The following is a 13,799-nucleotide window of genomic DNA, read 5'->3' on the forward strand; positions in this document are numbered from 1 at the left end:
TATTATTAAAAAACTTTGACAAAATTTGAAATGTACAACTACAACTTGTTGGGATTGGACTTGAACAGTTAAAAGGCTGAAACCAAGTATTTGAATAATTATTTGATAAAGTTGGAGATGAGTAGTGAACAGGTTTCAACGTTTCATTGTGATTTTCTGCAGCTAAAGTTGGCGATACTACTATATTTTCAACTTTTCCTTGTTAATTATGAACGTGCCTGCCTCTATAGTAAGATTACTCACAATTTCAATAGTTTGATAATTTATTTTTAAGTTATTGTTCTCTTCGATAATGTCATCGGAATCAATTCTACGCTCATATTAGGAGCTAGTCGGTTGTCTATTTCAAAAGCTAGATCCAAATCCGTTTCTTTTCTCATTTTCAGGCCGATCACCTACTAATAACTCCAACTGATTTAGTAAAGAGCCTGTTTATTAAGGTACCTTACATGATTATTTTAGAGAGAACAGTTTAAAAAGCCCTTTATACCATTTCTTTCCGGTTAGATCATATACAAATGGTGTGGTTTGCTGCTCTTCCTTCACGATTGTTTGAACCGTGTTAAGTTAATCCTCACTTTCTTTGGAATTAGATAACACTGTTTGCGGCCCCATTCTCATAGGACCTTCGGAACCGTATAATTTGTCCTATATTTTTGAACGCGGAACTCCATATTGTTTACTGGCACCTAATACAGAAATCGGGCTTTCTCTCGCATAGAAAACATTTTAAGGCTTTTTCAGGATATTGGTGCATGGATTTTTTTTCTGGAGTGTCCATATTTGGAATTCTAAGATGTTAGAATTAATAATACCTACTGAATCTCTAAATATTACTTTGTTTTACGATCTCCAGTCAAACAAAAAGCTGCTGCCGAGTTCAGGATGCTTGGTCTCCTATACTCGGCAGTTCTTAAAATGCTCAATTAAAACTGTGCCGACTATTGGGTAAACTCATTTCAAACTCATTTTCTTCAAATCTATTGTCAAGAGAGATGAGTAATAAACAAATTTGTAGAATTTGAGCTTAATACAAAAAATTAGCAATTTTCCTGAAGTCGGCATCACTATGCCGACTATTGAAAATCATAGAAATTTTTATTCCTAATGACGGCATCAATTAAAATAACCAAAAAAAATATTTTTTGTGAAAACTTTCACATTGTAGGTAATATTTAAACAAAGTTTTATCTGTTAACACCACTCTGGTAAAAATATTACTTAAATTGATATGGTTACTAACTTGTTTTAGTTGGCCTTGCCACTAAAAAATTTTTTAAAAAACAGGCACTTCCGCACCAGTTGAAAGATGGTCACTTAATGAGGACAAAAATAGATGAAAATACTCATCTCACCCAAATTTAAACATTACATAAAGATAAATGAGTGTATGTTTAATTAAAGTTAAATCTTACTTTTGTATAAAATTATCGTTATTCTTATTTATTAAGCTTTTAAGTCAAAAATGCCGACTACTGGGTCATGCCGACTATAGGAGCGTTTACCCTATATCTATATTGTTGAGAACAAAAATGTAATAACCTTTGTTTAGTTACAAATTGCAGTGACTAAACAAATTAAAGTAGGTACATAGTATATTTTATTTAATACATTATATATCTTTATTGATTGGTAAAATTTCACTGCCATTTGCAGTATTATTTGTACTTAAACTTTCCTTATTTTGAATACACTTTATATGTTGCCCAGCGAATCTCTTTAATCTGGCTTCTTCGAATTCCTTTGGATGCAAACTTTTACGATGTTTATGCATAGTTGCCTTCGAAATAAAAGTTTTTGGACAATGAGCACATGTATAAAGAGGCTCTCCTGTGTGAGTGCTCAAATGCTCCTTCAATTCATGTGGACGTTTAAATTTCTTATCGCACAGTTGGCAGGCATGTTTACGTTCAGACTTATGAGCGTAATGAATATGTTGTTTGTGGGAATTTTTATTTGCTGATATTTTCGGACAATAAGGACACTTTTGTTCCTTAAGACTTTCTTCTATGTGTATTAATTTCTTATGACGGTTCAATTCATATTTATTAGACACTTGTATGCCACATACATCACAAGGCCATTTTGCAACAGGAGTATCTTTATGTGTGGACATATGACGCACATAGTATAAACGATCACGACAAGATTTGCCACAGATATCACAAATTATAACATACTTTTGAATGTGTGTACATACTTTGTGATACTTAAGGATATTAAAGGAGGCGAATTTCTTGTCGCATTCATCACATTGAAATTTCTTTTCTTCGTCTGGTACATGTGTCAATATGTGGCGATCGTAGTGTGATTTTCTTAAAAATGATTTGCCACATTCTTCACAGTTAAACTTTTTTTCCACTGCCTTAGTTAAGTTTTTGTCTAGCTTAGGGCATTTGGTCGGCTCTTTATATTTACACTTCTTAGTTTTTTCTTGTGTTGCAGTAAGGTTCTTATTGTTGTTGCTTAATGTATCACTTGCATCAAATTGGAAACTGTGACAACTTTCAAATTCACATTTTACCACAAAGCTTTTTTCATCTTCATTATGTAGGGTATTACAATTTTCAAAATCCACCATTGGTATGCTTTCTTTTGGAAAAGCTGGTGAAACTTCATATTCTTCTTTGACTATAAAAAATTCATCATTAACAGTATGAAGCTCGTCTTTCAGAGTGCAGTTTTTATATTCAGATAATTTCATTAATTCGTATTGCTTATGAACATTTTCTACTTTTAAATAAAAATTGTGAAACGATAACAATTCCTGCCAGCACTCTAAGCATATCCAAGGCAGTTGGTTATCTTGTGCTGTTTGCTTAAAATACCACCACCACAAATGCTTTTCAATTATGCGCTGGATGTTGCATTCATATCCTTCGGAAGAATGCAAATTAATTCGCGAAATCGCTGGATTGGATGATAAACATACAATACATATATCCATGTCTATTTTATCTATATTTTTTTTATTAAATTTAATAATAAAACTTTAAAATCTATGAATCAAAACAAAAACATTTTTGGTAAATAATTGTTTTTTTTATTGAAGTGGCCATATTTCTTGGTTTTTGTAAAGCTCCATTTGTTTATGCACTGAGAAAAAAAATATTGTACACCTTAATTTTATAACCATGGTTGACTACCTATACGAGAAGTTAACGCTAATTTAGATCATTTCGGAAACAGTAGCGGTATTTACTGTAATTTCAGTAACGTTATTTTGATAACATGATAACCGTAATTCCTTCCTGAATTAAATTATTAGCGGAAATCACTCTTCGTTGAAAATTTCACCAGCAAACCTTGCATATGTAGTAAATCATTTTTTCAAATAAAATGTTTGAAAAAATAAGAAAAACATACTAGAGAAGTTCGGTATTAACTGCGCATGGTCTAGCAACATTTTAAATCTTTTTTTTCGATTATTGTTATTTACTCTTTTGTTATCTACCTATATTGTATTTTTGCATTTACAATGTTGATAGGCCATTCGGACTTAATACTGAGCTCAGCTACTGTGTATGCAAATATGCAACGAAGAGTGAAATCCGATATTAATACAAATTACAAAAATTAAACAAAGTTGGTGTTTTATTACATTTAGAATTTGTATATTCCAATAAACAGAATTATTGACATCAAAATTTTGTGTTTTTATAAATCAAAAATAAAATTTATACAATATCGGTAACGGTTATTTTAGTAACTGTAGCTTAGCGGTAACGTCAGCCAATCTTGTTTATAACATATTGGTGTAATTGACCATGATGTACATACATATATAAAAATATTAATCAATAATATGCCACCGTAAATATATGATTAATTTACTTTTTAAATTTTGTTAATATTCACGTTTCCTGAATTGACGCAGAGATTTTCTAGAATGGGTTATATCGAATACCAACTTCGCTGAAAATTCTTTATCCAGATATCAAAATTTTCTAAAGTAGCGCCATATAAATTCCTCATATATGGATTTTATTACTTATTGAGAACCAAAATGTAATTATCTTTTAGTTTGCTTACAAATTGTAATGAGTAACCAAATTATAGTCCTACATTTAATACAATATTGTTGTAGCAGCAGTTGTTGCTGAGTTGACAGCCCTTGGCCGAGTGAACTCGGGTCATTTCGGTGTCGTGGGAATGAATACAATATTAATTCTCTTTACTGATTTGTAAAATCTCGCTGTCATCCGCAGTATTATTTATGCTTAAACTTTCCTTTTTTTGACCAGCTAATCTCTTTAATCTGGCTTCTTCAAATTCCTTTGGGTGCAAAATTTTACGATGTTTATGCATAGTTGCATTTGAAATAAAAGTTTTTGAACAATGAGCACATGTATACAAGGGCTCTCCGGTGTGAGTGCTCAAATGTTCCCTCAATTCACGTGAACGTTTAAATTTTTTATCGCACAGTCGACAGGCGTGTTTACGTTCAGACATATGTGTGTAATGAACATGTTGTTTATGGGAATTCATATTTGCTGATATTTTCGGACAATATGAGCACTTGTATTCCTTAAGATTTTCTTCTGTGTGTATTAATTTCTTATGACGGTTTAATTCATATTTACTGGACACTTCTACGCTACATATATCACATGGCCATTTTGCAACAGGATATCCTTTATGTTCCTTCATATGACGCATAAAATATAAACGATCACGACAAGATTTGCCACAGATATCGCAAATTATAGCATACTTTTTAAGGTGTGTATATCCTTTATGATACTTAAGGAGATTAAAGGAGGCGAATTTCTTGTCGCATTCATCACATTGATATATTTTTTCTTCTTCAGGTACATGTGTCAACATGTGGCGTTCGTAGTGTGATTTTTTTAAAAACGATTTAGCACATTGCTCACAGGAAAATTTTTTGTTCACTTCCTTAGTTGAGTTTTTGTCCAGCTTATTGCGTTTTTTAGGGCATTTGGTCGGCTTTTTATATTTACACTTGCTAGTTTTTTGTTGTGCTGCACTTCTTTTCTTATTGTTGTTATTTAATGTATCACTTGCATCAAATTGAAAACTGTGACTACTTTCAAAATCACAGTTTACCACAAAGCTCCTTTCATCTTCATTATGTAGGGTATTACAATTTTCAAAATCCACCATTGATATGCTCTCTATTGGAAAAGCTGGGGAAACTTCATATTCCTCTTTGACTATCGAAAATTCATCATTAACAGTATGAAGCTCGTCTTTCAGAGTGCAGTTTTTATATTCAGATAATTTCATTAATTCGTATTGCTTATGAACATTTTCTACTTTTAAATAAAAATTGTGAAACGATAATAATTCCTGCCAGCACTCTAAGCAAATCCAAGGAAGTTGGTTATCTTGTGCTGTTTGCTTAAAATACCACCACCACAAATGCTTTTCAATTATGCGCTGGATGTTGCATTCATATCCTTCGTAAGAATGTAAATTAATTCGGGAAATTACAGAGTTGGATGATAAACAAACAATGCATTTGTCCATGTTTATTTTATCGATATTTTTTATTAAATTTAATAATAAAATTTCTGTGAATTAAAAACAAAAACAATTTTGGTAAATAATTGACTTTTTATTAAAGTGGCCATATTTCTTGGTTTTTGTAAAGGTCCATTTGTTTATACACTGAGAAAAAATATTGTAATACTTTATTTTAGAACTATGGTTAGCTATACGAAAATTTAACGGTAAATTAGATCATTTCGGAAACGGTAGCAGTATTTACTGTAATTTCAGTAACTGTATTTTGCTAACATGATAACAGTAATTTCTTCCTTAAATAAATTGTTAGGGGAAATTATTGTTCGTTGCAAACCTGGTATATGTTGCAAATCTATGATTTTTGCAATATCAGAGCAACAAAATATATGAAAAAATAAGAAAAGCATACTAGCGAAGTTCAGAATTAAGTGCGAATGGTCAAGCAACATTTTAAATATTTTTACTGAATTTTAGCATACTGAACTCCGCTATATGCTAAAATTGCAAATATGTAACGAATAGTGAAATCCGATATTAAAATTAAATTTATACAATTTCGGTAACGGTAAATTCAGTAAAAGTAACGGCAGCCAATCTTGTTTACAACATATTGATATCATGTATTTATTTATACAAAAATATTAACCGTAAATATATGAATAATTTACTTTCTAAATTTTGTTAATATTCACGTTTCCTGTATTGGCTCAAGGATTTCCTAGTATGGGTTATATCGAATACCGCCTTCGCTAAAAACACCTTTTTTTTATAGGTATATCCAAATTTTCTAAATTAGCGCCATCTAAATTCGTTATATATGGATGTTAATGCTTATTGAGAACCAAAATATAATAAATTAGCTTTTAGTTTGCTTACAAATTGTAGTGAGTAAAATAATTAAAGTTCTACATTTAATACAATATTAATTATCTTTACTGATTTGTAAAATTTCGCTGCCATCTGCAGTATTATTTATGCTTAAACTTTCCTTTTTTTGACCAGATAATCTCTTTAATCTGGCTTCTTCGAATTCCTTTGGATGTAAACTTTTACGGTGTTTATGCATATTTGCATTCGAAATAAATGTTTTTGGACAATAACCACATGTATACAGGGGCTCTCCGGTGTGAGTGCTCAAATGCTCTCTTAAGTCTCGTGGGCGTTTGAATTTCTTATCGCACAGTTGGCAGGCATGTTTACGTTCAGACTTATGGGCGTAATGAACATGTTGTTTATGGGAATTCATATTAGCTGATATTTTCGGACAATATGAGCACTTGTAAGCCTTAAGATTTTCTTCTGTATGCCTTATTTTCATATGACGGTTCAATTCATATTTACTGGACAATTTTACGCCACATAAATCACAAGGCCATTTTGTAGCAGGCTTGCCTTTATGTTCATCCATATGACTCTTAAAATATAAACGATTACGACAGGATTTGCCACAGATATCACAAATTATAGCATACTTTCTAAGGTGTATATATACTTTATGATGCTTAAGGAGATTAAAGGAGGCGAATTTCTTGTCGCATACATCACATTGAAATTTCTTTTCTTCGTCAGGTACATGTGTAAACAAGTGGCAGTCGTAGTACCTTTTATGCAAAAACGATTTACCACATTGCTCACAGCTAAATTTTTTTTCCACTGTTATTGTTGATTTTTGGTCCAGCTGAGGGTGTTTTTGTGGGCAATAGGTCGGGATTTCATATTTACTCTTCCTAGTTTTTTGTTTTGTTACACTACGTTGATTATTGTTGCTTATTGTATCAATATTATCAAATTGGAAACTGTGACTACTTTCAAGATCACTGTTTCCCATAAAGCTTTTTTCATCTTCATTATGTACGATATTATAATCTGTAAAATCGACCATTTGTATGCTCTCTATTGGAACAGCTGAAACTTCATATTCTTCTTTGATTGTCGAAAACTCTTCATTAACTGTATGGACTTTGTCTTCTAGAGCGCAGTTTTCAAATTCTGATAATTTCATTAATTCGTATTGCGTATGAACATTTTCGACTTTCACATAAAAATTGTGAAACGATAACAATTCCTGCCAGCACTCTAAGCAAATCCAAGATTTATCCTTTGGTGATTGCTTCAAATACCACCACCACAAATGCTTTTCAATTATGCGCTTGATGTTGCATTCATATCCTTCGGAAGAATGCAAATTAATTAGCGATGCCACAGGCTTGGATGATAAACATACAACACATTTGGTCATGTTTATTTTATCGATATTTTTTATTAAATTTAATAATAAACTTCAAAATCCGTGAATTAAAACAAAAACATTGTTAGTAAATTTTTTTTTATTATTGATGCTGCCATATTTTTTAGTTTTTGTAAAAGTACATTTGTTTATGCAGTAAGAAAAATAATTGGTATAATTTACCATAATTTATTTAAAGATTTTAATCAATAATATGCGACCAAGAATAAATGAATATCACATATGCAGCAACAAATCAAGATCCATATCACACTTTATATATTTTCTAAATTTGTTTATTGTTAACATTTACATTTTCATTATTTCCTTGGACCAGACACAGGGGTAAATATATTTTTTCGTAATATGATCCCATACTTCCACTTTGAATATTAAAAACTATTTTTGGCGAAAAAATATTTCAAAAATTATATATTTAAAAAAGATTTTGTTTAAAAAATGGTTGAACAAATTTTAAAAAAAAAATTTTGTGAAAAATACATAAAAAATCGAGATATTCGCGTTTCTTGTTTATATCTCAGACAATAAAGTAATAACAAATTAGTACACCATTAAGGCCCAAACACATACAATACTTTTGCTTCAACTGCAACTGACACAACGCAATCCGTTAGCAACACATGTCTATCATACATTTGCGTACTTTATATACTTCAAAGTTGAAAACAATCCAACTTCTATACTTTGCTCTGAGGTTGCCTGTACTCATTGGAACAATCTGAATAAACATGCATGTATTTAACAGGGTTAAGGACTATAAATTAGGGCGAAAATGTTTCAAACAATTGCATAATTAATATTGTTTCCTTCATAATAAATTATTTCCGGTTTGTTGGAATGAAACATTATCAGAGTTGGCATCTCTGCTAATGTTTCATTTCAAATTGTGTCTCTAAATAATTATTTTTCTGTTTGTTTTGATTACTGTCTTCGTCATAAATTGCACTTGAAAATTAGCAACTAACTTTTGCAAATTCTTTATTGTTGTTATTTAAATTGAAAAACTAAAAAATAATAGTATATAAAAATAACTTTGAAAATATTCAATCTTCATTTATAAAGAGAGCTAAAAAATAAAACAAAAAAGTGAAGAACAAAGAAAAAGAAATTCAAATTGTCTAGGAACAAAATATATAGCAAAAAATCGATAAGAAATAGCAATTGAGTAAATAAAATAAGAAATTATTTTACAAATTAGAGAATGGGTGCTGAACATTCCCAACAAAGAGCCGAGGCAGATGGACGAGAAATATTTGATTCCAACGTTGGTAATAATGCCAATCATACACACTCAGCTGGCTCCAGATCTGCAGCATCTTCAACAAGTACTGGAGCCATCAAAAAACGTGCCATGCTAAGACAGTCAACTGCTCCTAGCAGCAGTAGTAACAGCACTACAAATAAATTAAAGCACAGCAATGATCCCATGCCATCGCCCACCACATCAGAAATGAGTAGACCATCGTCGCCACCCTTGAGTGTATGTTCTGATCTGCCCTATGTTTCCTACACAACGGATCGCCCAATAGGCGATTCACCTAAAATAAGAGGTAAATCAGCAAATAGTTTAACCGGTTCTTCGACACAGCGCAATTCTTTAGTCTTACGACGTCCCCAGACAGGGGCAAAACCTAAAAGACCACAATCGACAGTGGGCAGTCACAGTATAGTCATAGTGAAGCCGGGCATAAAAGATGCTAATGAGGAAATTGAAAGTGAACTGCAACAGTTACAAAGTATACCACAATTTCTGCCCGTCCTAAGGGATTCGGTTAATTCGGCCACATTTACCAAAGACTCTGAATGTTTGGAACGTCTACAAATACAGCCACACTTGCTGAATATTTGCAATCGCATGCAAACACACCTACATATGTGTGCTACACAAGTGGCTCAGGAGCAATCACATTTGGTGGAACGCACCAAAGTGGTAAGCAATTCCATAACAACACTTTTCGCTTCATTTGTTGATATGCAGAAGTCATATGCTGCCTATGCCGAGCAATTTAATAAAGTGCGATTGATTTCCCAACAACTCAGCCGTTGCAACTCTCTACTAAACGATAATCTGGCCAGTTTGGAGGCCATTAATAATTTTCTAGATGTCGAAGATCGTTTGGAACCATTTGTTTGGCGAACTGATGACAACAAGCTGCGCGGTGAAGCTGAAGGTGCAGCAGCAATGCGTTTAAGAAGATTGTAGTTGCGAAGTATAAATTCATATGAAATTTTTAGTTTAAGCCACTAATAAGTTTAAGTTTGTGTAAATTATTGTTTAAATTATTTTTTAGTTAAAGCCCCTCTCTAAATTAATTGTTAAAAAGATAATATGTAATAAATAGAAACTATTATTCAACAAACTACACCATATTTCAGTTGAGAAAACACCAAAACTCTGCTTTCAAAGACCTAAGTTGTTCAAATTAAAGATTTCTCAATTTAATTAAAATGTTTCCTAATTCTTTGGTATTGAAATTCTCAATTTTTCTTTGAATTCTCTTAATATTAAATTTCATTTGGATTTTTCTCAATTTTCCATTGAAATTCTCCATTTCAATTGTATATATAATTATCTCTATTGCAATTTAAAATGGTGTATTCCTGATTAATAATTCTTTGAGCCGTTAGCAGAATTGTTATGATAACAAATAGCAATATGTGTATTTTATGCTTGTTTGATTATATACTTTATTATAAAATCTATAATTGTTACGTTTTTATAAGTTTCTAACATAAATTATGTATTACATTGGACTAGTCACAACAATAAAAATACATACACAATGTTTATTAAATCGTCACATCAAAACTTACAAGACACTAAAAGAGTGCTTGCAAACGCCTCTTATCCTCAAGATCACGTTCATGTTGTATCCTGTCTATAGCTTTTAATTCTTTATGCACTGTTGTTTGTAGGGAAGGATCCAATTCGGCTGCCCTTAGAAAATCTTCACGGGCTTCTTGAGGATTCCATGCGCCAAAATGGGCTTTGGCTCTACGAAATATTGCCTTAACATTATCGGGATCTAATTGTAAAACATCGTTGCAATGCTCGATGACGGCATAATAGTCTTGTGACAAAAGACGACACTGAGCATAGTTTAATAATACAGGAACTTTAAGTTTAGCCAAATCGTTCCACTCAACATCATGAGGTTTTTCTCTGTAAATTGTTTTAATTGTAGTTTTAATTTAATATTATCTATAGTACTTACTTCAACATTAATTGTTCTAATAACCCCACGGCCGTGCGATAACATTCCTCAGCTTGGGCAAATTGTTTTTGCTTATAAAATTCATTACCTTCATCTTTAAGTTTGAGAGAAGTTTTAAGTTTCTCTTCATCAGTCATTTGCCAGGTATCTTTTTTGTAATCTTCTGGCTTTTCTATGCAAAACAAATCTATAATAAATTCCAAATCACTAGGATTTGAGAGTAAATCATCTAGATCTTTATAACCCAAGCCTTCATTCTGCAAAGTCATGCCACAGCAATGACGGCGTTCTTCCACCTTTTTGCCAACATCTCGCAAAGTTTTTGCAATAAAAGGATATTGAGAAACTAACTGTAATAATTACAAAATGTTATTATAGTTAAATAAAACAAATAAAATTTGAAGACTTCACCTTTTTATTGACCGTAAATTTAGCCACCTCGTTTAAGGCCATTTTTTGTACTATTACTTCCCATACTTCCAGTTTGAACTTTTTACCCAATACCAATTCCATGGGTCTGCCCAGCGTGCGGCTGTCATCCAAAATCGTGCCATCGAGTTTCCTTGTTTGAAAATGAAATTTGACCTTAACCAATCAGCAAAAGTCCTTGAATTATTGATTTTTTCCATAATGTATTTCTCACACTTTACTCACTCTGGTGCCTTCTTTCAATGGAAAGAACTCTTTGCCAGCAGAAATAATTTTCTTTTGTATCAAAGCATTTTCTATGTTAGTATCCATATTAATGGATGGTTTTTTTTAAAGAAAACTTGGGTATTTACAAGAGAATACAAAATATTTTCCAGGATCGAACAGTTTGTTAAAAAAAAACTAAGCAAACAGCTGTCAGGTTTTGTGTTTACTATAGAAATGAAATGTAAACAAAACTGAAGTTGGCTGCAATTCGTTATGTACAAAGAGAAACTGGAACAAAAGAGACATAATAAAATTAGTTAACGGTAAAATATTAGTTGATATTGAAGTTTTCTCGTGTAATGGTAAAGAAAGTGTGCTAAAAAGTGTAATAAAATAAAAAATGTAATAAAATAATAAAGTTTTTGTTAAATAAATTAAATAAAAGTGAAAAATATATAAAAGTAAGTCAAATAATGTAGTAAATGTATTGTTTAGTATGAAAATATAAAATTTCACAGAAATGCAATAATAACTAATGGAAGCAACAATTGCTAATGGTGCCATATCGTTTTGTTTTATAAATTTAGCTAATCATGATAGTCAAAATCGTCTGTTATCGTTACATTTGTGTAAAAAACGCTATCATTTTTAAAAAATGTATGATGTCAATGGAAAATTGTTTTTTTTTATATTTTATTAATACAAAATATACTTTTCTATTTAGTTATATTAATAAAATAAGTAAGAAGCTATACACATTCCACTGGTTATGGTATTGTTAAAAAAAATTAAACTCAGGTTTCATTGTCTGGCTTTATAAGGTACAATTTTGAGTGTGTATTTTGCGTTCTACAATTTTCAATAGGTATTCTATGACTTTGAGATCTGGCGATTGGACAGGCCACTACAAAACACTTACCTCATTGGATTGGAACCACTCCTTTACAATTCTAGATGTGTATTTGGTGTCATTGTCGTGCTTGGATATATTTTCCTCTTTGTATCGCTATAAAATATCGTTTAAAATGAATTTGTATTCCTTTCCTGTCGCAGTATTGTATTGAAATGAATTTGTCCTACACCTTGCTCAGAAAAACAGCGCCATACAATAATATTCCCGCCGCTAACTGGCTGACTGTTTTATTTGTGTACATTTAGTTCGGTTGTTGTTGTTGTAGCAGCAGTGATTTCTGAGTTGACAGCTCTTGGCCGAGTTAACTCGGGTCATTCCGGTGCGTAGAACCGGCTGTCATGGAAATATTCGGTCTTTAGGTCCTTTGGTCGTCTTGCAAATGTCAATCCGTAATATTTAAATAAAAACAATCTTTGGGTGACATTATAATAAATATATGTATACCGTTCACCTTCGTGAGAAGGGTATACATATAAAAGTTTGTCATTCCGTTTGTAATTTCCACAATATAATTTTCCGACCCTATAAAGTATATATATTCTGGATCCTTATTGATAAGGATTAAGCCATGTCCGTCTGTCTGTCTGTCTGTTTGTTGAAATCAATTTTCTGATGACCCCAGATATATCCGGAATCCAAATCTTCAATCTTCTGTCAGATATGCTTTCGAGAAGTTTCCTATTTAAAATCAGCAAAATCGGTCCACAAATGGCTGAGATATGAGGAAAAACCCAGGACAACCTCTTGACCTATTTTTGACCTATATCTGGATTACTAAACCCCATTAACACGAACTCTGGTTATGCCTTAACTAATAGTTATACTGTCGGTTAAAATATTTTTTGTATGAAAACTGTCAGTATAACTATTAGTTAAAACATAACCAGACTTCGTGTTACTGGGGGTAAGTCATTAATATAGACAATATTGATATCTAATGATAGATATTTCAAAGACCTTTGCAACGACGTATATAAGACCATAGTAAGTTGGACCTACAATGGGTCAAAATCGGAATTTTTTAACCCAATTTTTTTTTAAATTTAAAAAAATTAAAATAATAAATTGAAAAAAAAAATTTTCCAAGAAAAAAATAAATTTTGTTTACCTAAAAATATTTAAAATTTGTATTTTGAAGTATAATTTGGTGAAGGGTATATAAGATTCGGCACAGCCGAATATAGTTCTCTTACTTGTTTTTAATCACGTTTGCTTTAAAAAAAATATGTTAAATATTATTTTTTCTAAATAATTAATTTTCTACTGTTTGTTTTGACCGAAATCAAAATGTTCACCG

The 13,799-nt window shown here is 31.5% G+C and overlaps 4 protein-coding genes across 4 annotated transcripts; 1 reads left to right on the forward strand and 3 right to left on the reverse strand.

The window, feature by feature from the left end:
- Positions 1–1,612: 1,612 nt before the first annotated feature.
- LOC135958406 (zinc finger protein 184-like) lies at positions 1,613–7,810 on the reverse strand. The gene is made up of 2 exons (XM_065509310.1): positions 6,427–7,810; positions 1,613–2,958 (listed from the first exon to the last, which is right to left on the reverse strand). Exons 1-2 carry the CDS (start codon positions 7,727–7,729, stop codon positions 1,613–1,615), a joined length of 2,649 nt encoding a protein of 882 aa, XP_065365382.1. The 5' UTR covers positions 7,730–7,810.
- LOC135957448 (zinc finger protein 91-like) lies at positions 3,593–5,508 on the reverse strand. The gene has a single exon (XM_065508191.1). The coding sequence runs from the start codon at positions 5,491–5,493 to the stop codon at positions 4,165–4,167; it is 1,329 nt and encodes a 442-aa protein (XP_065364263.1). The 5' UTR covers positions 5,494–5,508; the 3' UTR covers positions 3,593–4,164.
- Positions 7,811–8,778: 968 nt separating the features above from the next.
- On the forward strand, positions 8,779–9,972 carry BORCS5 (BLOC-1 related complex subunit 5). Its single transcript, XM_065507759.1, has one exon. The coding sequence runs from the start codon at positions 8,940–8,942 to the stop codon at positions 9,939–9,941; it is 1,002 nt and encodes a 333-aa protein (XP_065363831.1). The 5' UTR covers positions 8,779–8,939; the 3' UTR covers positions 9,942–9,972.
- Positions 9,973–10,401: 429 nt separating this feature from the next.
- LOC135956787 (AH receptor-interacting protein) lies at positions 10,402–11,804 on the reverse strand. Its single transcript, XM_065507361.1, has 4 exons — positions 11,608–11,804; positions 11,365–11,538; positions 10,954–11,303; positions 10,402–10,901 (listed from the first exon to the last, which is right to left on the reverse strand). The coding sequence occupies exons 1-4, from the start codon at positions 11,692–11,694 to the stop codon at positions 10,559–10,561; spliced, it is 954 nt and encodes a 317-aa protein (XP_065363433.1). The 5' UTR covers positions 11,695–11,804; the 3' UTR covers positions 10,402–10,558.
- Positions 11,805–13,799: the final 1,995 nt, after the last annotated feature.

The sequence above is a fragment of the Calliphora vicina genome, chromosome 4, assembly GCF_958450345.1.
Source record: "Calliphora vicina chromosome 4, idCalVici1.1, whole genome shotgun sequence".
Taxonomy (NCBI): Eukaryota; Metazoa; Arthropoda; class Insecta; order Diptera; family Calliphoridae; genus Calliphora; species Calliphora vicina.